At 41.5% G+C, this 25,743-nt stretch overlaps 1 protein-coding gene and 1 long non-coding RNA gene across 2 annotated transcripts in view; one reads left to right on the forward strand and one right to left on the reverse strand.

The window, feature by feature from the left end:
* The window catches only part of tnrc6c2 (trinucleotide repeat containing adaptor 6C2), a 51,741-nt gene extending 36,176 nt beyond the window's left edge, over nt 1-15,565 (reverse strand). Inside the window, exons 1-3 of the mRNA XM_086157138.1 lie at nt 15,432-15,565; nt 4,209-4,306; nt 3,417-3,438 (exon numbers count right to left, since the gene is read on the reverse strand). Coding sequence (XP_086013264.1) covers nt 3,417-3,438; nt 4,209-4,268 — 82 coding nt within the window. The 5' untranslated portion in view covers nt 4,269-4,306; nt 15,432-15,565. The remainder of the gene's footprint in view (nt 1-3,416; nt 3,439-4,208; nt 4,307-15,431) is intronic.
* On the forward strand, nt 15,566-17,088 carry LOC147228842 (uncharacterized). The gene is made up of 3 exons (XR_015106961.1): nt 15,566-15,638; nt 16,182-16,288; nt 16,360-17,088. It is a non-coding gene; the product is annotated as an uncharacterized LOC147228842 (long non-coding RNA).
* The last annotated feature ends 8,655 nt before the right edge of the window (nt 17,089-25,743 follow it).

Raw genomic sequence — 25,743 nt, forward strand, 5'->3', positions numbered from 1 at the left:
CCCCCTTCATCTCTCACATTACTCCAGCAGTTGACATGCATGCAGGATGAGTACTGGGTAGGGGTGGGGGGGACAATTATGCTTGGCAGTCATAAATCCACAGGACCCAATTCACAAGCTATTCACGATTAATTCTTTGAGTGTTTATAAATGTGGTTAAGTGAAGAAAGGCAGCCCGAATGCTGAAGTAAATTAGCCTCTAATTAGATTGCAATTCATGAAATTCCCTTTCAAAGTGTTGATGCAATTAATAGCATTTGAAATTGCAAATTAATCCAATACAGAATTATGTCACACACTTGTGTTTATGTGCGTTGCTCGGCACTTTGAAAAACATTAATGCCGTTATCGCCGCAACGGCACTGTGTAAATAATGATTCCCCACAGATGCAGTCACAGAGGATGAGTGCAGTACGAGGAACTAAAAACTGGTGAAGAAAGAACGTGTGAAAGGTGACGTTTGAGTGCCGTTGCATTTGTTCTCGGATATTTCAGCAATGTAGGTGCAGGACAGATTGAAATTGCAGAATTTTAGGGAGTCGAGTGTTGAATACGATAAAGTGAATTCAGGGTTTTGAAGCTTTTTGTGCCATTAGAGAAACCACCACTTTCTCACTTTCTTCTTTTAACTTCTTCAAATTCTTTAAACCAACAGTGTAAGGAATGACTGTACCTCATCAACCCAAGAACAGGCTAAAAAAATAAAATAAAATAAAAAAAAGACTGCAGTAAGCTAGTACTTATTTAAATCAGACAAGCTCCACGTCAGTGTGGCTTGATAGACGTGCGCACACTTCGCGCACTCCTGCCTACGTGTGAACGCACGGTTTTGTTCGAGGTGTCGGTATGTGAAGCTGTCGAGCTTGCTGGATCACAGTGTGATTACTGTGCACCGGCTGCTCGGACTGAATAATCAGCATTCCTTTGAGGTAATGGGGACCAAGTGAATGAGATGGTGGGGTTACTGTGTGTGTGTGTTTGGGGGGGTAATCAAGAGGTCCATACTGTACTGGGGGGGCGAGGTTGGGAGCACTGGGACCCCTGCCTCCTGGAAAACCTATGTTTCTACTAAACTCCATGCCTGATGGGGGGCAGAAAAGTTAATTCTGCTGCGCTGAGGCTTTATCTCATTTTTATACACCATGCCAGGCCAAGATCGATTACCACAAACAAATTGAAATGCCTGGGACGAAGGAAGCCAACCAAGAGGAAAACAGAAAAGATTGTGATGATGGGGGGAGGAGGTGTGTATCTGAATGTGTCCATGAATTTCTAGAGTGTATATGAGGAAGAATTCACTGAGATGGAGTGAAAGCACAAATCACTCCTGCATACTCGATTCCATCTTCCTTCCACCCCCCATCCACCCCCCCCACACACACACACACAATATATTTTGTGCCGTGCATGACAACTCAGCTCATTTCAAAGGACGCCAAACTTGCCCCTATTTTACAGATGGGAGGTTAAATGCAAATTCAGGAGGGTCATGATGGCTCACTGAGCTACTAGTCTACAAACAACCCTCTTCCTCACTATTTTCTTTATCTTTGTCTGCACGAGTACTCACTAAATACTCAGAATCAGTTTTCTTTCTATATCCTTTCTACTCGCCATCTCTCATTAAACATATCATAAAATAAATGTCCCAGTCATTAGTCCATTTCAGCATGAGCACCGTCATTGACTCCTTATGGTCACTTTTGGTACTTGTCTAAAGTGCTCACTGCTTCATTATTTTCCTTCGTCCCTTCATTTTTGCTTCAATTTAGCCTCAGAATGCCCCATTTCCGTCTGTTTCCTTATTCTTTGTTCATTCTGCTCAACTACTTCTCTTTAGATATGCCTGGGTCCCCGTCTAGCATTGCCAGTATTCCATCACCTACCCTAAGCTTTTTGGGTTTATTTTTCGGTCTTGACAGTACAAGTTGGCCCTGACACAAACTCAGAGGGTGCTGGGCGAAATAATGTTTCTACCACAATTATTCAAAATTTCACTGCTGTATACTTCGCACAGAAATACACTTTGAGAGACAGACAAAGAGGCCCGTTCAGAGAATCTAACAATGTGACATAAATGTTGCCATTGTAATCCAAGGGCTCAACAAATGACAGGCAACAACCTGTTCTCCCAACCAGTGTATTTTAACACTGGCTTCTTTAATAAAAGCTCGGAAATCAGACAGCTTCAGAGAGCAACATGCTTGTTACTCATTTTGATATGAGAACCAAAAAAAAAACTGAAATTTTGTCTTCAAGTTTCCATTTCAGCAGTTATACTGGATGTTTAGCATTGGATAAAAGTAAAATGTGATGCTTTCGAGCAGCACTTCTGAACCCCTTCATGGGTTCTTCAATGCCACATCTTCAACAGCAGTTAAGATAAATATTCCCATACATTCATAACATATTGTCTGCCATGAACTTAAGGGAAATGCATGTGATTACTCTTTTCACTCTTCCAATGCACTGCAAATAAGAATGCAATGATTCAGCAACACAGAAAAAAAGAAAACTAACTAGTGGGCACATCAGCGACAGGCAGGACTTTTTCTTTTTCTACATGCCACATGGGGCCCATGCAGCGACAGCGGCAGTGATCGGCATCCTACTGCTCCATAAAAATACTATTGGCAGCTGCACTAGATATAGCCTATTGGACCTTGACAAGAGGATCGAGTTTACTGATCAATAAGGGGAAAACACACTTTTAACACTCAAGACTTGGTCATATATATATATATATATATATATACATATAAATTGTGTTCTCAATGACACTACGCACTGAATACATTTGAAGCACAAAGATCTTCACCCACTGATTACGTTTCAATCTGCATCTAAACTTAGTTCAACAGCCATAAACACAGGGACGGACTATATCTGAAATATGAGAACACCAAGGGCACATGAGGACACTGCTCTTTAAGCCTTACTCACACTGTATTTAATCTGAAGTCTGTGGCCTTATTTTATTTCACTCACCATCCTCCTTCACCCACCCTTCCCAACCCCCCATCCCCTACCCACATTACACACACTGTGCTGTCTGGATGCCCTCACGCTTCGCTGCCTTTTGCTGCAGGCGTATTGGCCGTCACTCTGCATTTAACTCCACTGTATTTGCTCTGCTTTGTGTGTATGCGTGCACGTGTGTGTGTGTGTGTGTGTGTGTGTGTGTGCATGGGTGTGTGCGTGTCACAGGAATTCAAACAGTACAATTGTGCATGCATGTGCAAAATGTGTGAGTCCATCTCTGTACAAGAATGCTAATTGGTACAAAAACGAATGAATAATGCTACTATTTAATCAGTGAGTTAATTAAGCCTGGCTATTTTCTGTGTGTGTTAGGCTTTAAGTTTTTGAAAATATGGTTAGTGAAAAGGTACAGTTTATTTAACGTTGGCGCTCACCTTTGGATTTCTGGTCAGCAACCTGCAGAGGGAGAAAGAGAAACCAACTTGCTTAAATGAACCATAGCAAGCATAATGTTTAACAATCCCTACAAACAGTAATAACCTTTTCCTTTTGAAGGGCATTCAATGAAATAGTTCAAATAAGTGACAATTTAGTCATACACACATACCTAGCCAACATAAGCGCTCCCAGGGAGACTCAAAATCTTTTCAGCTGTTTTAACTCTTACATATTCAAAACGGTTTTCCAGCCCCCTGTTTTTGCATTGTTAAATTGTTGGGGGTGGTGTAAGAAATCAGCTGTTAAAAGTAGGTCATCAAAAAAAAAAAAAGGAGGGAGGGGGGCGTTGAGAAAACGAAAGGAGAAAATTGCCAAAGTGCAGCGGATTGCGAACAGGGGGCTGTTAGCGTTTGGAGTTCAGACTGCAGTGGCTGCTCCTCCTCCCTTCACCCACGGGGCAAGCCACTGCAGCAGCATTAGATGACTGATTGTTGTACGGCGGAAATACGCTGCACCCCGACGCTGATTATGCTTGCAACTATCGTCACACTAGTTAACATTCAAATGAAAATTTTGTCTGTGGATTCTGGGGAGGTTTAAAACTAGAAGCTGTGTTTTCTTTTGACATTTTCCATATTCCAAAGAATTTCTTCAATCTAAAAAAAAAAAAAAAAAAAAAAAAAAAAAAAAAAAAAAAAAGGGGGGGGGGGGTTTGTATAACCTCACGAAGAGATAAGGTTCTATCCGTGCTTGTGTCGGTATGTGCGTGGCTTCCCTCCCACCCTTACCTTTTTCTGAGCGACGTCTTTCTTGGTCTTTTCTTCTTTTTTCTTTTTCTTTTCTTCCATCAAATGGTTCTCTTCCTTCTGTTGCTAGCTCCTCTCAGCTGTCCGGGGAGAAAAAGCAAAGGGCGTTGAGTGAAACCGGGTCGATACGTGCACCAGTGTTCAAGTGTCCTTCACTTTATTTATTTATTAACTAAAACTACCAAGTACAAGTATACAAGCTTTTCACAGATACACATCACTCAAGCACAATTACAGTGCCAACATGTGGATGTCAACATCACTTGAAAAAAAGCTCAGTGCTCTATAGATTTCGCACTCGCACACAAATACACAAGCACACACATGCACCCAATGCCTTCCATGTGAAAGTGCTTGCTTACACTCAGTGTCTGGAAAAAGTTTCCGATCGACATTTTATCACTTTACATTGCATTGCATCATTCAGCAGACACATGTGTCTGAAGAGACCAATAATAGGACATTGTCAACAGTAATGGGGGAAAAAATCCCCCACACCAGTGACTATAAAGAGAAATATGCAAGATCTGCTGTGGACATTTGAAAAGCATATAGATTATGTCGGGAAAGGCCTAGATTGAACCTGAACCACTAGTTCCTTCATTCCCGCTGACAGATGGGCAGGCATTTCATTTTTATATCAAAGGAAGCATGTCTAAGGAAAACTTAACCCCACGGTTGAATCTTTGACGCCTAGACAAAGAGAAACAACATTTAAAAGAATGGCGGAAATGAGAGTCAGAGGGGTGGAAAACACAGACGTGTCAATAATAGGGGCAGATGAAGATAAGGAAAGGGAACTACAAGAATGTTAAAGGATTGCTTCAATGACAAGAGAAATCAATGTTAAGACAATAAAACTAACAAAAAAAAAAAAATCAATTCATAGGAACTGAATATGCCCAAAGTACAGACAAGCTGCTTGCAAAAATGAGACAAGGTCCCCCCAAACCCAGATCTGTTTCTAGAGGGCATGAGATATACAAGCTGGATAGCTAATCTGAGGGCCAAAGAAACCAAGTGCTTCATTTTAGCCTGTATTTCCTTTGGCTTAGCTTTAGTGAGAGCTCTTGGAAACTATTAGAGTCATGACTTTGGGTCTGTGTGTGTGTGTGTGTGTGTGCGCGCGCGCACACACGTGTCAAAGAGAAAGAGTGTGTGTGTGTGTGTGTGTGTGTATGTGTGTGTGCCTTTTCCAAGTGCAAAGGCCACTAATCTTCAAAACACTGAGATGTCAAGAATACTGCTCTCTAAAAATGTTCAAGGAAAATCAATAATTTCCATGTCGGTGTAAAATTAAGAGCTTCTGCCATTGGACAGCCACAAACACTCAGTGAAACAACGGGTCATTGTGCTTCATCCTCAGTGGCTAAATAGTACTTTTTTCCTCCCATTCAGTGCCAAGCTGCTTATGCAAGATGGTACATTTGCACCAACCCGACAGCATAAAAAGGAACAGTTGATCATAAAACATCGAATTATTAATTCATACAGAAGCAAACCAACTAAAAAGCTAAAAAAGACAAACTGGTACAATATTTGTCTGCTGGCAGACAGATATTGACACCTCCAGATACCTCTAAAACTGATCTATACAACCTTCATCTTATCTTAAGCTCTTAACTCACTAAAACGTCTAGATAGTCGGCATCATACTTATGCACTTATACTGCATTTAACCATATGCACATGTACATTAATTCTTTATATTATAGCCATCATTGTTTTCACTGTTGAGTCAATTACACATCTAGTTTTAGATTCCCTATTTCATTTTCAATATTGTTTCCCATGACTTTATACTTGTTTAACTATTGTGATTTATTTCATATGATGATTACTTTCAATCATTTTACATAAATGAGATTTCTGAGTCTTAAATAACTCTAAAGCAAATTTCTTGTATAAAAGCTGACACACACTAACACACTATGCTCATAGTCACTGAAAAGCAATTACGACTCAGAGGAGAGTGATCTTACTTTATACCTCAATCGCACCTGAAGCAACGGATCCATGGTATTGCATGTAAATGGTGATTGGATCTGTATGTATAGTATGTTCAGAGAATTTTCACGACTCTATTACCAAATCAGTTCATTTTACATTCGAGTTCTGGAGGTTACTCCACATACCAATAGACCAATAGTTATAGCCGCCAACATCATCCTCCCGTGTGTGAAGGGACATCTTTTGGAACAAAACCACTGGTGCTATTTATAGTCGTTCAAAACTTAACTTTATGGAGGAGCAAAACCGTTCACCATCATGTTGAGTTTGGCAAGCATGTCAAGCAGCTTTGTATTCTTGATAAACTACTTGTTTTACCCTTTTAATCATTTCTTGAACTCTGCTGGATTAGTACTTTTTTCTCCCATTCTATTGTATCCATAGCTATATCACAGAGATATCAACAGAGACTGCAATATTTTTTTTCATATTTCCTCCTCTTGTAAATCCAAGCCTTCAGAGTAATCCGCAAAAGTTGCAGCAAAATAAAACAAAAACGCATTTTCTTGTCATCGCGTACGCTTTCCAAGTTTGTAATTTTCTCAAGGATTCAGAGCAAAGGAAAGTATTGCATAATGCATTGTAGTTTTTCCCCTCAAGGCAAACAGTGATTTACCAGGAAAAACTATAATAATTAAGTTAAAGCCATCAAAGAGTTGAAAAATATGTATACTTTATACTCCAGAGCATTGCTAAATAATTTTAAGTTAAGAAACTGGTGTTCAAGGAAAATTAATGACAAAAGAACTTCTGAACAAAAACGTACAATAATGGGTCTTTGGTAACTCAGTGAGAAATTTAAAATGGTTGAAGACGGTTTTGTACATTTTTGTGGCAAACTCAGTATCTGTGGACAAATTGTAGAAAATTAAAATTTGCAATATATTTAAATGAGAATCCGAGTAATAGGGACACTTTGTACAGGAGCAAAGAGGCCAGAGACTCGCTGCATACACAAAACATTGACGCACACGGGGAAGCTTGATGTGCACAGGCGGGAGGCGGTTTGTCTGATGCCTGTCTTTTTCCGTCGGGGACGCAGAGGAGCTGCGAGAAGAAGACGGAGAGAAGTGGAAGGGGGGCGCGGGGAGGGTAAAAACTAGGAGGAGGATGAAAGCAGACGAAAAGCAACACCAATTAAGAACGACAGCCGCCGGAGAGCCAGACGGGGCAAAGACAGAAAGAGGAGACAACGCTGGAAGAAGGGAAACACACTGGAAAGAATTCTCACTGGAGAAAATGGGAATGGGGGAATAGGGAGGTGCAGTAATAGAGACAAGAAGAGATAGAGATGAGGTGGGAGAAGGCAGTAAAATATCCCCATGCACCTTGATTGCCTCTTATCAAGAGGAGGGAGTGAAGGACTGATGGGGAAAACCATTGAATCAGAGTGGATAAAAAGTGCAGTAAAAAGCTTCACCAACATTGTGGTTAGGAAACACAGAAATAATATTTTAGATAAAGACCTACAAGAAAAAAAGATTAAAAAAAAAAAGAACAGCATCATGTATTCTAAACTGCTGTCAGACCAACCACAGATAAAAACACCAAAGGCCCAGCATTGGAGTAGGAGTGAGGAAGAGGAAAAGGGTGAAGAGACTCTCTGCGTAAAATAACATGGTCAGGTCATGGCCACAGAGTGCGGTAAATCTATTCTACCCCACCATTACAATTCAGCCAGACACCCATTCCAGTGGTATTAAAGAAGCCACACAGCTCTCCAGAGCCTTATTATATGGAGCATTATCATGGACTGCCCGTACCTGGTGAATTATTTTTCAATACTTGCTACTACTGCTGCATACTTCAACCACTCTGCACAAATGTCTGAAGGTGTTAATTTGTGTTTACTCAACCACAGTATCTCTGCTTGAGGGGGGAAAAAAAAAACAAACAACTTTAAATTCCCCATGATGATCTGTAGTAATCGCAATATGGTTGCTGTTGTTGGTGTATTTCTATGCTTCAGTCATGTGGCCTTTATGGCTGCTTAGATTGTAAGCCTTCATCTTTTCTGTCAGCAAGTGGAGAGAGGGACATGTCCAAAAAATATACAGCACATATATATACTTGGCCTGGACTTGGTAAATGAACTGTGCTGGTAATATCTTTGGTTGAGCAACTGATGCTAAAGCAAATGGGTGGATTGGTGGAGGGGCATGATGCAGGGGAACACGCAATAGGGAAAAGAAAGTCAAAGATTCGCATAGAAAAGAAGTCACAACGCGGCTATAAATAACAGCTTTGAGGTTTGCCTCCAGAAAATTAGCTTTCAGTGTCTCGGCAGCTTCCTCTCAACTTGATATGAAACTTTAACAGGGTGGCAGCTCATTAAATAGGAAAACATCACAATGCACAAGACCAAGCGGGCCTGCTCCCTGACAATATTTCAGCCAAAGCTTATTGAATTCAAGAAGCTGTCAAGCAGTGTGTGTTGTTGTGCATGTTTGTCTTTTTTCAGGCTCTCTTTGTTTATGATTACCACGTGATTGGCCTTGTTCAAAATCAGAATACACTTGCATATTTTATCAGGTGGGAATAAAATATTGGAAATATTGTGGTATTTCCTCTAGAAGTGCGCTGAACAGTCATCTAGCAACCAACCATTCGTCTTGGTGTAACCATTCTATATGGGTCCCATTTACAAGGCGCCTGGACAGAGGTATGTACAGAAAAACACAGAACTGAAGAAACATAGCCACAACAGTATGACTTTAGCATTGATCATTTTGACTATAAGGGAGAAAAAAAGACACACTTTCAGACAGACGAACCAAATCTATTAGGGGGTATCACAACTAAACGACTTGACCACGGCCAACATTAGATTATTAAACAGTCTTAATGTTCTCCATGACTATTTTTTATTTGTATAGTACAAATTTTCATTCACATTTTTCCATCATACATCCTGCAGAAAGGATAGCATGTTTAAATGATATCCAACTGTTCTCAATTTATTTATTTATACTGAATAATATTTTTTCCACTGATTAGTTAATTCACCACTGAAATGCATTTGTTTATTCTACAATCTAAAAATGAGTTCACTTGGTTTTGGTGAATTATTGCTAAAGGCCAAGTTCAAATTATAAAATTCTATTGCCCTTACAACAGTTGATGACCTCTCATAACTCAAACTAATCTGAAAGAGAACAGACTAGTACCGTAAATTCTGGTGTTGTCCATATTAGCCTCAAAAATACATTTGTTTCATGCTTTTATTGAACATGATAGGGAAATAAATTATGAATTAATGATTCAGTTAAAATATCAAGTGCTTGTTTTCAATGGGGCATTCCTGCTTTGTTCTTCAATGGAAAATAGTTCTAAACAGAGTCATGGCAACGCAAGGCAAGAGTTTTCCACGAAGAAATCTGCAATTTTGAGGGACACATACTTGAGATGTCTGCTAAAGCCGTGTGTTGGCTTAAGCTGTTATTTGTTTGTACACAAAACAAAGACTGATGAATTTGAGAAGGAATCCAATGTTTTTGAAAGATGTCTTTGTAGTCCTGGGAAAATAGGGAGTGATTAGAAAAGCTTGCTCTTTCAAGTAGTTGATTTTTGACAGAATAATTACAATCGCTATCCGATCCTATCTGCTATTACTGTTTTGGTAACATGTATATTATAACAGCTTCTAGCAGAGATCATAAAGAACAACAAGTTTATGCCTAAAAGCAGGAAAATCAAGATAAGCATCATTGAACTATAGCAGACAATCTTAAAGTAACATAAACTTACATCAATTGTGCCTATTTTGCATCAATCAAAATGGCATTTTGTAACATTTCCTACCGACTAAATTGGGTTCAGGGGAAAAAGCATATGTATCTTTTCTGGACTTTTTTTTTCTTGATTCTGGAGAGAAATTCTATAGCATCGAGGAAAGGTCTGTAACCACTGTTCAAAATGCTGCAAAACCCAGCCTTCACTACTCCCATTGAAATGTCAAAATCAGCTTAATCCAAATACACAACAACATATGGTGTGTGCTAAGACAAAGGATCTAATCAGCTGAGCCACTTCCCTCAAGGATACTTTGACACAGCGTCTCCCTATGGACACACACCAAATGTCAACAATGTCAACAATTCACTGGCTGTCAACAGCGCGGGCAATAACAAAGACCCGGAAAGAGGGATGTTAAAAAAAAAATCGGAGCTGTGTGTTCAGATTTAAGGACAATGCCTGCTTTAATGGAGGACAGAAAGAAAAGTCTCAAAAGGGAGAGATAGAAAAACAGCCACCTCTATAACCCTGCTGACATTATAAAGGACAGGAGGAATAACTACATTTATTGTATCAAAGGTGCCATTAGACAACAAAAACAACAGCATGGGGAGTGGTCATGGCAAGGGTTGCAGCATCCCAAAGGGCTGTTTTCGAAAGGCTGGAAGTAAATAACTAAAACACTCAGGGGGTAGCAGGAAAATGGACTAGTGTTCTGGTTTTAGCAAGTATGAAATCAAAGAGCGAGTGAATGGGTATTTAAGGAGCATATCTGAAAACATAGTCTGAATTAAAACTGCTATGGATCCAGATATAATACCCTTTCCATTCTATGGATGCTATTCTCATTTTAGTTAAGCCATACAGTGTGCCCTCACTTTTCATGGGAATAAGGTTCTAACCCCCCCTGAAAAATTAATTTCCACAAAGTAGAGACGTGATACTTTTGATGGTATTTACAGATATATTAACCCTAAACGAACCGCACGCAACCCTTTACAAATCTCCCGCTAGAATATGGCTGTTTCATCATGGAAAAAAGTAAACTATTGAAAAAAAAGAAAGATAAATCGTGAGAACCGAATTAGAAGTTTTGGGGCGCGAGCTGAACCGCAAAGTAGCGAGGGTCCACAGTATATCTGATAAATTGCTTTAATGTATTCACTGTCCTCATATCTCCAATTATGGGTTTTGGTGTAAATTCCAATATCTGGATATTGAGTGCCCTTTTATATAATACCTGATATTGACTAATACCATGCATGAATATCTGACAAATAAGAAAGCGTGGCTGACAATAGCTTTGACTATGACCAATTGAAACTAATTTTAGTTGATAATGGACAACAATCTACAGCACTGAGAATACAAGAAAATACCATTTCAGTTCCAAATCATATGAAGTAGGTAATGGTAAGACTTGATCAAATTGACCTTTTGTGTCTTGATAAAATTCAGGCCGTGTCTCACACTCTGTAACAAGTCCAAACAGGAACTGGATCTTTTAACTGAGTTGCAACTCCTGCATCACATTACATTTTTGCTCCTGTAACCAGGAAGATATTAAGGAAATGACAAGGCGGGGAAAGTGAACAAATGATCTCACATTACTAACCTTAACCTCTGCAGGGCAAGGTAGCACATACAGGTGCTGCTTGGCCAAAGGCTTTGGGAGCGCTGTAAGGCCGGAGTCTGGTTACATAATGAGTAAGGCTGTCTAACGTTAGTTCGTAACTGTAAAGGGGAACATTTAAATTGGATGTCCTGTATATTCTGTCAGCTTCATGTGATGCCCCGCTCCTTTTCTCCATGTCTCTCCAATTAGCCGACATGGAGCAGAGGGAGGGAGCGAGGCTCCAAATAAAGCTCAGCATATTGAACATTCCCCTGGACCCCTGCCAAGACTCACAGGCAGCAGCTTGCCAGGTTGGAGCTTCCCTCCCCCCATCTCCCTGCCTCAGTGCTGACCTGGCTTACCCCTGGTGGGCCCCTTAAGCCCCTGCTCCCTCCATTGGCACAAACACTGGACAAACAGGAGGAGGTAAAGCAGACCCCCAGAACGTCATCTGTTTTAACCCCTCTACACTTGTTTTTAAAAACAAAAGCCAACTGTACAGTACGACATATTAATGAATGACTTACACCCATGTTGGAGATACCTGGCATAAATCCTTAACACAAGACAAGAGCTGTAAAGCGGTTTGTGTCCCTTTTCGATAAACTTGTAATCACTTCAACTAATGAAAATGTATGGAACACTAATCTCATTACAGTGTCCCTGCAGTTAGGACACGTGGATTTAAGTCCTGAGGATTCCAGGAACTATGCTGTCGGCGACTCAGGCTATCGCACCGGTCGAAGAGTCGCTGGAAGAGTATGTGTGATGTAATGGTCATTGAGAATTTTCCAGATACAATTGTTTGCAAGGGAGAGCATAACAGACTGAAACCCCTTTAGTAAAAAAAAGTCATGACCCATTGACTAAAAAAAATTAATGAATGAGTATGCATGACACATTAATTCTGTTTGCTTTTAGGGTGATGGCCATTTCACTAAGGATATGGACGCCTATTCCGCCTTCCTGTCTGCAAACAACATTTACTGCTGAACTAATTTTCAGTGGCTCATGCACAGATTAACACCCCTTTGCTCATATACTAATAAATTATAAAAGAAGTCTTCACCAATAGGTCTCACCTACTACAGGGGTCAATTGTAAGTGACACCCCCCCCACTATCTTAAGCATATAATCTCAAAAAGGACAATGCCAGTTACTTTTCTGTCCTTTTTTTTGGTAGGGTCTCAGAACTGCACACACAGTAGGTAAGGTACTGACCATACTAGTCACTTTCCAAAGCACAACTAAGTGGGATTTCCTGGTGCCAACACACGTCTGATATGGGACTCAAACCACTTTTTATTCATTTGATTTTCCACAGTCTAAAGAAACTTTCCAAGTAGGATTAACCCAAAAAATTAACCGAAAAAGCAAAACAAAATGTGTATTGAAACACAGAAGGACACATAGGGATATGAGCTGCACTGTGCAAGCTAGAATGGTGCTCAAATGTCATCTTTAAAGGTGAAGACGGGAGCGAGCAAGCCTTCAGTGTCCTTTTTAAAAATTGATCCTGTCCATTCAATGATTGCTGACTGCAGATTAAGTTACAGGGTTAATAGAGCCCAGGTTTGTTCTGCTGGCTTTGATCCCTGAGTTTTCTCCAGCCCAGTCAGATCTAGAGCCAATACGGGATCTGGGTTTCATGCTAGAGCACCGGGTCCCCAAAAGACCTCTGGCTTTCTAAATTGTGCTCCAGATGATCCACACTTTGAAGATTTAGGGAAATCTAGCCCCCCTCCCTTTTACACAGAAATTCTGCAACAGGACCAAAACAATGACCCAACAGTTGAAAAATGTTTTTTGTTTACACAGAACTGTACAAAGCAGACCAACTGACACTACATCTTGGAAGTCAATATGGCATTACGGTCCTTTGCAAACGAGCTCTGACTTGTAAAGTAAAAAAGACAACAAAAAACTGTTTGTCTCTTTTTAAAGAGCTGTTACACTATTCCGTCTGTCCCTCTGACACAGATGGCAATACGTTACTGTGGCTACCTTAGCTGCTGGCTGGGAAGCAGAATGATCTGTTCCATCAGTCTGCCTCAGAGCACTTTTATACAGGCTGCAAAGCATAACAGCGACATGATAGTCCAAGCTTGAAAACCCTGTAAGAGGGACTTCGGTCGATTACGCATGTAGAAAAATGAAAAGTTTCCTACAGGTTGAAGAACGTTTTGAATGTGTGATGGTGCATCCTGGCAGTGTGGGGCATGCTGGTATTTGCCAAATTACATGCACGAATTTAAATTTACAACATGTCATGACATGGCTTTTAGGAGAGGAACAAGGAAAAACAGCCTAAAGGGGGCAAGGGTGCGTAAAAAATAGCGCCCAATTTCCTCTTCACATGCCTTGAGGTCTTTCGTCTCCTCCATTTCACCAAATTTACAACACCTTCTTTTCAAAGCTAGCCTCAAACTACATATTTGCCAGCTTTGGTGACAGACAGGCATGTTTACAGAAGGGAAGACCCTTGACCCTGGAAGGAGAAGAGCTGTTGTGTGTGTCTGTTCAAGTCAGCTGGGTGTCTTAGGGGAACAGGAGGCACCTCATGACCAGATTAACAACTGCAGGGCATTAGAGAACTTCCAGGGCCTTAAATTTGACAAAAAAAAAAAAACAAGCCTGCATTTGAAATATTCACTCATGGATACACAAACATGTACACACACTGCAACGCCATATGCACTATACGCATAGCACAAACATTCATAAAATGCACACGCGCACATGTGCTGCTGCTGGCCGTGCACATTTTTCATTTCACCACCTCGCTGGTGTGTGACGATAGAGATAAGACAGTGGCAACAGAGATGACAGAGGGGAGAGGGAAAAATGGGTTTGAAACTGAACGGGAAATTATGTACTTCAATTAAGACACGTAGAAGAGATATTAAAAGCTGTACTCCAGTGCCTGGGGATAGGATGCAGGAGGGGGGGTGCAATGGAAGGCGACAGTTCAATCAGAATCTCTGGCTTTCTCATTGAGCCGGGGGGTGAAGGAACGGAAGAGGAGCGACAGGACAGCTATGTTTAATAATGTACATGGAATTAGTGTGGAGGAATGTCTGATACTGTACATGATACATAATGTGATACGATTCTAGTACGAAGAGGACCAAAAATAGAACAATCGAGTGACAAATATATATCAACGTGACTTCGTCATCACACTGAGAATATGTCGTGGTTGCAATCTGCAAGACATTTGACATGAAATACGAATCATGAACTGAAAACCAAACAATGTAATGAGAGAAACAGTGAATATCCTATTACCAGAAGAAAAACAACAAATCATGAATCATGGCGCAGAGACAATTCTCTTGGTAAGACGACAGAGAAAATTACATTACACTCACATGTGCGAGTGTGTTCTCGTCCTGCTCCACCAATCATGAAAGAGCTATGATATAACAAGAGTTCCCAGCACTTTCATGGCGATTCCCTTCAAATTCACGGGTCTATTCACAACCCCCTACCCACTCACACACAATGAATGCCCGTTGGCAGCACATCAGAAAATGTGATTAATGAGACGGATGCTGTGTATATGCGTTATTTCTCAAAAAAAAAAACAGACGGATCCATCGTTGCTGATGCGACACAAGTGAAGAAATCCCTTGGTGTTGGATGACATTTCGATGTTGTGGCTCACACCATCAGCGTCAAACACGAATTATTGATGTATTTCTAAATAAATCTGCTACTAAGCTGTAACAAAATGTAAACATCGATGATACGCAAGCTGTGACGTATATCTAATTTCCAATCTTCCTCCGCAAACCTCTCGCACACATTCATTTGTTTTGATTTTTTTGCCTCTTAAACTTACCTTGCGTTAGCGACAGCTTTGGCAGCTTTCGACGAGAAGTCCGTGCATGGCAGGAAAAAAACAAAAATATGAGCAGGGGGAAAAAACATCCCCCCCCCTTCCGACGTCCTTCCTAAAAAGTTACCCGTAAAAAGCGATGGAGAAGATACGTTTGCAGTTTGAATTCAGACTTGGCAAAACACGCCGGCTTGCTGCTGAAGTAGCTCGGTGAGGAGATACCAGAGTAAACAACGGCTACTCGACCATATATATATATATATATATATTTATATAAATATATATATATGGTCGCGTATATATATATATATATATATATATATATATATATACGCACACAGCTAATACTGTGATTTATGCTTTGAGCAATAAAAAAACAAAAATTAAGATTTTTTCACGGTATGATATAGTAAGCGGCGGGGAAGGAGAATGAAGCACAACTAACGAAAAAATAAAAAAAAAACTGCAAAATACCAATGCGAATAAAATTAGCCTTACACGCAGCGAAATAATGTTAGCTATCCGTAGCCAGTTGCCGTTCCTCGGATAAGCCGTCGACCTTTGCGAGGACAAACCAGGCGAATTAGGGTATTTTCCCCCTTTTTGGAAAAAAATCTCTTCTTTTGTTTCTTTTTTTTCTGTTTTATAAGTTGTGGCGCAGAGTCAGCCAACTGACCCGCCGACCAGCTAACTTGTTTTTTTAAAGTGCAAAAAAGAAATGTTTATCGTTTTTTTTTTGTTTGTTTTTTTTAGGTCGCTAGCCGGACGACTAGCTCGCTGGCTACCACGGATGCGAAGTGAGAACGGACTCCGGTGAAATACATTCTGAGGGGATCCAGGCGGCGGAGCGTACGGTCATGGTAGGCGTTCTAGTCGACTCTCTGTGACAGTGGTCTCGCAGCCATTTTGTTTAAACTAACAAACACCGCAGTCTCCCTCTCCTCCTCCGGAGGGGCAGACGGACCAGGAAGCGGCACCGGATACGTCACTCCAGACCAATCAGACGCCAGTAGCTAAGCCCCGCCCACCGGCCTCTGCCCCGCCCCTCTCTCCAAGCTGCCACAAAGGACGGACACAGACCGGCCCCCCCCTCGATCATCTGTGCAGGGCAGCAGCGGCAGCAGAGGCATGCCGCCCGACAAAATAGCTTGGACTGATGTATTTGAACAGCTTGACAAAGTCAAACATGCTCAGAATTCACTTACAGACCCACTTAATTGTAGGCTAATTGTGAGCTACAACAAGTCGCCTGTTTTTAATGGATCCATAGCATAGATAGAATTATCTCTGCACATTTGCTCTGTAGTGTGATTTGAACTTCAGCATCCTTTGACATTAGTTTTATAGCTCACAAGTTTTGGTATGTGGTTTTCTTTATCACACCTTTGTTTTATCACTCCTTTCCTCCTGCAACAGAAAGGTTTTCATTCATTCATTCATGATCTATACGGAAGCTGCTCGTCTTACAACGGAATTCTGTTCCTACAGTAACGTTATTTTCACCATACTTTGAAACTCCCATACTGCTATCATTTATTTTTATGCTACTATCATCTATTTTATACTACTTTGTGCAAACTTTGTCTATTTAAAATGTTTGTGCCTTTTTCTTATGCATGCCTCTAGCTGGGATTCTCTACAAAATTTTATTATGCTTACATAAGGGCTATAAAAACTCTTGAATCTTGAGTCTTGTACAGTAAAAATAAAAGATAAATTAAATAGGCTTATGATTGGGCGCCATTTTTCTAGTATAGCCACAGCACAACACATTCATTACCTGTGCTCACCAACACATTCCCACGCAAAATTTGTTTTATCGTCACAACAGCCATACGTCGTAGTGATGGAACACGACGGTCTTGAGAAAGATACAAGCATTCACTCTCATTCACACGTCATACAGAGACGTACAACCGTTCACTTTCTAATTCTTACCTCTGGGGGATTTAGGGTATCCAGTGAATTTCCTGCATGTTTTTGGAGTGTGAGGAAGTCGTTGGAAATTGTTGGAAACCCAAGCAAACTTGAGAAGAGCACACAAACTCCACACTGAAACTCGGAATCGAACCAGAGACCTTCTTTTGAAAAGGCGAAGCTCCAGCCAATAAACTAGTATATCACCCTAAGTGGAATTAAAGGATCCCCGACCGAAAATCAAAATAGGGAAGACTCTGGCAGCCACACAGATAGATGCCTCATCCAGTGTATTTAAGTGTCCAAAATGGCATGATAGCATGTAACTATGGGGTGCAGATTGGTAGGGAGGTAAGAAGTCGCCCAAAATAAAAGCAAAATGTTTGCATATGTTATCAGATTGTGTGATTGTTGTGTGATTGTGTTTTGATAAAACTATTCCAAAGCCATCATCTGTTTAAGTTGATCTCAAACATGGCAGCCATGCCCCGACAAGTTTCCCTTTAGATCCAAATATTTGAGACCATTTCATCTCAGATGTCTTCCTTGAATATTCTGCTTTTATTTGGAGTGGCCAGGTAACATACTCATGCAAGAAAAATGTTACATTACATTACATTACAATCATTTGGCAGACGCTTTTATCCAAAGCGACTAACAAAAAGTGACATCTACATCCATGCCTTATTGAGCTGCACAAAACTAATCCGGCTTCACAAATGTACATTACCTTAATTGCCTTGGTTGGCATTCTTCTCCATCTCCTTTGGCTTTTTGTTGCCATTTTTGGAATTAGATCCCCCCTCCGTATGAGAATCAACTACCATGTCAAAGTAGCTCTCAGCTCGTATGGAAAATGGCGAGCTTTGACTCTGGGTCCGCTCGGTTGTGTCAATGACTAGATGTAGTGAATTTGTCAACACACTTTGCAAAAACCCAAACTTCATCTCCCAGAAGTACCATCCATTATGCTGATGCTGTTTCTGACACAGCCATCATGACTCAGCTGTCATTTAGCCCTTCCTGTGGCATATATCGGGGATACTGACTTGATCAATGTACTATTCCGTTTTCACGACACAGGGTCCTGTAATGTTAGTTGAGAAAGTGCTCTGGGAGAACTGCAAACAGCTGCAAATCATCAGTGGTCTAAACAAGTCTATTGACCTACTACTCTGGAGCCAAATTCATGGAAGGCTTCTCCCCTGTTGCACCAATGACCAAGTTATATTTGTCTCTTTCATCAGTAAAGGTCTCATCACACATGCAGTACATCTCTGTGGGTTTTATGTGGTGTTTTCTTTGACAGCAAGCTATCCATTTTAATACCGGGGGCTCACTTCCCCACATGAAAATGCCTTACCAGCACAAGCTGCCCCCTGGCACTATTTATCAAGGACACCATTGCTTTGCTGCATCCTGGGCTTAGAATGCCCGGGATGATTATGATTGGTTTCGAGGGATGTAAAAACGGCAGTTTTTTCTTACTCTGTAGTTGAAATTAGAGGGAGTGCCTGTGCAAGACTAACACAAATGTGTATTTTAAAAACAAGAGTAATCAACGGCTACATTTCACAGCTACTGTGACCCCTTGTTGGCATCGGTGAAACTTCCATGCAGGGGGTGTTTGTTGACAAGCTTGTTTGGAAAGGCACATTGTGGAAAACCAAAGTACTTTCGCTGCTCAATTGAGGCATTTATTTGAACGTATGTTGGCAACTGTATAGATGCATGGATAGATAATAATGATCCCAGAGGGAAATTAACTTGTCGACGCAGCCAGTGTACATTAATGTATCATAAAAAGTAGCATAACTTAAACAAATGTAAACGGAGCGGTGCCAGTGCTGGCCTGACGTTAACAACTTGTTGCATGGCTTGTTGGTAATTCAATGATAAAGGCATTTTCAGAAATATACAGTAAATCATTCTAGGATATATATTATTTACGATGTGTCACTTGAAGAATACAAATTTACAGATGGATAATTTTAATCTGCAAAAAAGCCTGTGTGGTGTCAAAAGGGAAAGACGGACACTTTACGACAAGTATTGTTATCGATTCAGCACGTAATTATTACTTATATTGCATAGTTAGTTTAAGGGAAGGTAATTTAAGGGGACCAGGAGTCATAAGTGGCAAGAAATGGGACAACTTAAACTAAAAAAACATTGTAACTCTGCAGTTCACGAAAGAATATCACTCTCTGGTCCGTTCTTTGTTTTTTTGTCATTTAATTCGATTTGAAAAATTAGCAATAGAGGAAAATCAAGTTACATATGACATCACTGGTTTAGGATTTTAGGTACCTCAAGGGAGACCGACCTTTGTCAAGAATCTCTTGATTATCTGAGCACCACAAACACTGAGTGAAAATTCCAGGCTAAGCGTACTAAAATAGACGAGGTCGCCCTTCTGCCCACTGAATCACGTCTGCAGCAGCCTCACAGAAGAAAACGTGGCCCTGTCCATTCTCTTCTCTCTTTTCTCATGGAAATGAATGCTGCACCCACAGACAAACACATACACACACACACACACACACACACACACACACACACACACACACACACACACACACACACACACACAAACACACCGTGCAGTGAGAATAGGTCAAGGCTGTGGACCACAAAAGGGGAAGGCTGACCAGTGCGAACCTGCTCTGCAAAACCGAGGGCTTCTATACATCCTTGGGAGAGACTGCTAATGAGAAAGGCAGGGGCCCCGGCCATTTTTTTTTCTCCCCTTTTCAAGGCAAGATGCCCAAAGCTATTAAAAAAGCAAGCACCGACTGAATGGAGAAAGCAGATGTTCCGTACTCCGGGGTTACAAAGGGTGAAAGCAGAGGGGAATGTCATCAGAAAAAAAAAGAAAGAAAAAAAACACCTTAAGGGATATATAGTTAACTGCGGATCACAAACGATGAAACTGCATGCAGGAATTTATCACCCATTCACCTCTAAATTAGCCTTGAGGTGTTAAAAGCAAACAAAAGCAAGACCTATTTTGGTATATGTGTGTGTTCTAGTAAACCAGAGAGGATATGATTGACATCTATGTGCGCCGCAGTGCACTTGGACTTCTGTGTGAACGTCACGCTTCCAGCCAGCCACAGATACTGTCTCTGAGATGTTTCTTCGACTCCCCTTGTTTTTCAACACACAATCACGCAGACCGCTCAAGCCAATGGGAAATATTTGTCTGACATTCTGAGTAGCCGCTGACACAAGAGTGGAAGTGTGTTCACGGATCTTGAATTTTCAATTTTTTTTTTAATACCCCATGCTTCCCTGGTCTCTCATCTCTTGATCCTTTTGTTTTAATTCCAGACAAATTGTGAGTGTTCCACATAAGGTTTCAATTTCAAGGCTGCCACCGGAGTCTGCCAGACACACATGTACAAATTCACACAAGCGTTTTTCACTTCCAAACCACACGTGCTGTGTGAACCCCTCACACACTTTACTCCGGGATCACATACACTCACATAGGCTGTGTCTTATGCGGTTGCATGCATATTTAATACATGTGCTCTGTGGCTACGATTTTTACGATTTAAACATATTTCCCACGAGAGAAAGTTTCTGTATCCGGAGCCATTAATAATCACACGTATTCATAAAAGCCAGACACTTTACCAGAAAATAAAATACACAAAGAATCCCTAAAGCATTTCCTTTTTGCTTCAGAAGTAAAAATAAATTGATCCACACGCTCGATACATTAATGGGATCATAAGAGACATTTTTAGCATCTCTCATTTGCTGTTCTTATTGAATCTTGTGAAATTAAGCACACAGGAATTATCTGCGGGTTAGCCAAACATTACGTGACAGCACCGAGACCAAACGTTATTCCCCATATTCCCAGCCTCCTCGAACTCATTGTTGTCTGCGCGATGGTGTCAGACTGTTGAGTAAGGGGTGTCAGTGTGTTGAGTATTGATTATACATTTCAAAATCCCAATGCACGGTCTGAACTCAATGGGTGTGAGTTATCAAAATGCAGACGGTGAGCCACAGCTGCCCCGTTCAAAGTGACATTTCCACAGGCATGACTTGACATATGCCAAAGGACCGCCATGATAATTCTGACAGAGAAGGGAGCCAAATGAAACGCTCGTCTAACTGCACATAAAAGAAGAATGCGGCTCACTTACTTATTTCTGCCGGGACAAAATTCGCCAGCAGTATCATGGTGGCAATGTGCGATTGAAGTGCCTGTCAATTAGAAAAACAGCACAGAGAGTTAAAACTCCGCCAAGTTGCACATTGCTCATCTCTAAGCTCTGCTGCATTGCAAAGCAAGATAAGACAGCCTATAGCTGAAGGCATGGTAGTGCATAAGAAGGGGATGATCCTTTTCATTAACTTTCATTAAGAATAAAGAGTGAATTACCCCGAACAGAGAAGGTCCAACACATAAAAGCCATTAGATAGCGAAATATATGCAAAGACACACTCCCGTACACACAAAAGGCACACAGTTGCACAAATATGTGGTTTCGGTTACTTAGATATACTGAAATATTCATAAAAGCACAAAGATCCATACCAAAAAAAAAAAAACCTTTCATGTTGCTTTCACAAATGCTGTTTTATGGTGACAAAATGTTTTTAGTTGTGCATATATTAATTAGCCTCCGTGTTCGTTTACACCGGCCGTATCTGAGAGCAGTGCAAGGTGCAGCGGGGTTACATTGCTGTCTTGTGCGACTGCATGCCTGCACTGTATAAATGCGTATTTGTGTGTCTCTTTATGTGTGTATAGTGCACACACATATGGGTGGAGGGAGGCAGAGCAGAGCAGTAGGACAGCGATTCTGAGCTGTGGTAATTTCCCCTGAGACAAGCAGCAGGTAAAGGCCAACGAATAAGGGAGGGGAAGCAGAGAGAGGGTGGTGGTGGAGAGGCAGCGAGCCAGTGTGTCAGAGAATAATGAGGAATGATACAGTGGCGGTGGAACAGAGGCTGGCAAATTCGCCCAATCATATGCATGCACACTGCATTAACGGCACCTCAAGGTTGAATATCGTAGTTCTCATTGTCAACATATTAACACAACATTTCTGTTTCCGTTTAAATAGCCTTATCTTGTTAATGAGGGCGTCCTAACTGAGTCATTGTTTTTATAATGAATTCATCCATTAATTACAAACGCACCTTTTCCCGATGACCTCGCTTTATTTCGTTACAATCTGCGGACCTTAATATTAACATACATTAAACCCTGCTTATCCTTCATTTCCAATAGCTAATATGTCAAATTATCATCCCGGGAAAAAAAAAAAAAAAGCAATGACCACAAAAAAAAGAAAACAACGCTCTATATACTGGAGTTTGTGTGTTTGTGGGGACGCAGACTTGCTGAGCCCCTTCCTCCTCTGCATTTGCAAACTAATTACCAGGGTATAAGACCTGCGTGGATTTTATGGTGTTTTGGGAACTGACTGGTTAATCAGATTTATTGCACACTTAAGCTTAATTGATTGCCTTTATGGATTCAAATGACTAATTAAGGGCTAACAAGCCTAGTTTCTGTTTCATCATTCTGATAATGACCCACTGAGAATAAACCCAACAGAGCTGTCAATCAAAAATCGTACTATTACCAGTCCACTTTGCTGTCTGGGTCTGCACCAATAAATTTACAGGGCTGTATGTTTATTTTACATAGGTTATACTGGCGTTTTCTCTCGAGTAGCAATGATCCAAACTTGCCACGCATGCTCACTTTGCATGCATTTACGCTGCTTTACTCTATGAACACATGATTTAACAATCCTACTGCAGCAAACCGTAACCAACCAAAACCATCATCAACCAAGAATTAGCTAGTCTTGAACCATCAATGTGAGAGGAGTTATTGTGAAATACATTTGAAATCTAAAATGGCATTGATGCCCGTGCACACATAGCCGACGCATGCGCGCACTCCATCACTGCAAGGACAGCCAGTCGAAACAAAGACAACATATCTTGACCTTCAGGTGATCTTCACCAGATCAATACTATCATCAACACAGACAAGCCGTCACAAATTAACTCAGCCACCTATAACCAACCCCCCATACACACACACACACACCGTGTCTGCCGTATTTCTCCCGCTCACAATCACCCACTGCTAAGCGCGCATCTCACCCGTTGTGGGCTCTGGATGTATCGATTGGTTTGTATTGACTGACATGCAGAACCACCACCAGACACAAACTAGCTTGTCGACTATATTTTTATCAGGCCGGCTAGCATCGCATGCAGTGGAGCGGGTTTAGGTCATTACTATACGGTAACAGTCCCATCAGTATTTGCACACATGTTCTGAGTAAAAGGTCACGGTAAATGTTATATCACCGGAGCGATACACCTCGCTCCGCCATCGTGAACTATTGAGTACGCGCACGCCAAAATAATAATACGAGACAGCGCATAAAATATGAATCCACGCCTGGAACAAAACAAATCAATCTATATATTGGAGTCTACAAGTCGCTGAAGACGACTAACTCCATCCCACATCCGTAGATGTCCGTGGCATAACCGGAGGCAAGGTCTGATATTTAGAAGTCCATTAACATAGGGGGCAAAATGGGTTAATTCACTGTTTGCGGCAGATTCAAAGAGGGGTTAGTGCATGCAAACAAGGCGAGGGGAGTAATGGGCTACGGGGGAAAGAAAGAGAAAAGAGCAAGAAAATGGAATAATGAGAAAATTGTGAGGAGCGTTAAAAGACACGGAGAGAGCGAAATGGCACGAGAGCGGGAATGTAAACGTGGGAAGGTAGATGCCAGCGTGATGAGCGAGGTACGGCCGCTGATTGGGATGTGTGTGTGTATTCCTAGCGAGGGTTGTTGTGAGCGCGCTATCGTCCGCCTAAGTCTGGGCGTCAGTTTGATTAATGCCGCTTTCCTCAGACTGACCTCCAAGGTCAGTGAAATAGTGGGTACTCAGCCCCTCCCGGCAGCGGAGGGGTGCGGGGCAGATGCGGGTAAGAACCATATAATACGCTCCCCGAGAGGTTCTATCTCTCTGTTTTTCCCGTTTTCCCTTTTCTCGGCATCTCTCATTTAAAGTCTGTCTTATCCTCACTGGACATCCGTCTCTCCTTGATCTGTCCTTCCTGTCTTCCGACGTTTCCGTGTCTCGACCCCATCCATCTCTCCACCGCCGTCCCTCTTCCATCCCGGTCGATTTGACTCTTTCGTCCCCTCCTCCCCCCCACCTCGCCACCTCGCTAATCTGAAATGCAATCAGGAGCCGCTATAATGCGATGTGTTTGAAGACACCGGGGAGAAGAAAGCCTGCGAGGGACTATTAGATCACCCAGCGAGGTTTTGATAAACAAATTTGCATCACACTCGCATTCAAGTAAGGCCGCTGCTCCTTCTCTCTCCGCTCACAGACCCGATGCCAAGGTGAGGAACCATGAATAGAGTTGTTTTAGCAGACACTTGGCCAGGATGCACTTCCTCTGGCTGAAAACCTTGAGGCGAACGACACTTATTGTCCCGCTCTGCCTTTCTATGCATGGATCTGACAGGAGGGAGGAGCAAAGGGCCAGACAAGAGTGTCAGGACTGTTGTGAGATGGGCTACTTCTTATTCCAACACCACATCATTTGAAGGCAGGTTTTACTTTTAAAGCAACTGATTTCACAGCGGGGAGCTTTCGCCTCACCGCCAGAGGGTCCCTGGTTCGATTCTGACCGGAGGCCCGTCCTTGTGAAGTTTGCATGTTCTCCTCATGTCTGCGAGCTTCCGCCAGGTTCCAAAAACATGCAGGTTATTCAGTTGGAGAGCCTAATTTACCCAGAGGAGTGAGTGACAGGATGAATGACTGTATGCCTCCATATCAGGCCATATCCATATCAGATCCATATCTCCATATCAAATCTTTTTTTGTCACAGCAGCGCAACAATGACAGTATCAATAAATAGGAGCATAAACAATAATAAGAGAGACAATTAAAATATAGCAAAATATATCCACACATAAATAGACAGCAGAGTGAACAACAACAAGAATAAGAATAGACGACAGAATTAAAAAAAAAAACAGCAAGGGTGAGAATAGGCAACCAAAACGACAACAAGCAACAAGGATAAGAACAGAAACAGTGACAATAACAATGACAAAAACAAACATGATGCCATTGGAGTGACACCAACGACGTATAACAGCAACAGAATAAAATATTTTTCATCCGTGTGTTGATTGACCTCACGCGGACCAGATGGGGATACACAAAGGGCCACATGTGGCCCTCGAGACGTAAAACACCCAGGTCTGCTCTATATGATGTGTGAAAGAGACAGTTGTGCGCTCTGTGAATGAGGGGATGAATAGTTGTATGTCTCTGTACGACGCATGGATGAGGGAGTGAGAAATGAGATAT

Source organism: Fistularia commersonii, chromosome 12 (genome assembly GCF_037954325.1).
Source record: "Fistularia commersonii isolate RoL2024-O1a breed Wild chromosome 12, RoL_Fcom_v1.0, whole genome shotgun sequence".
NCBI classification, from domain to species: domain Eukaryota; kingdom Metazoa; phylum Chordata; class Actinopteri; order Syngnathiformes; family Fistulariidae; genus Fistularia; species Fistularia commersonii.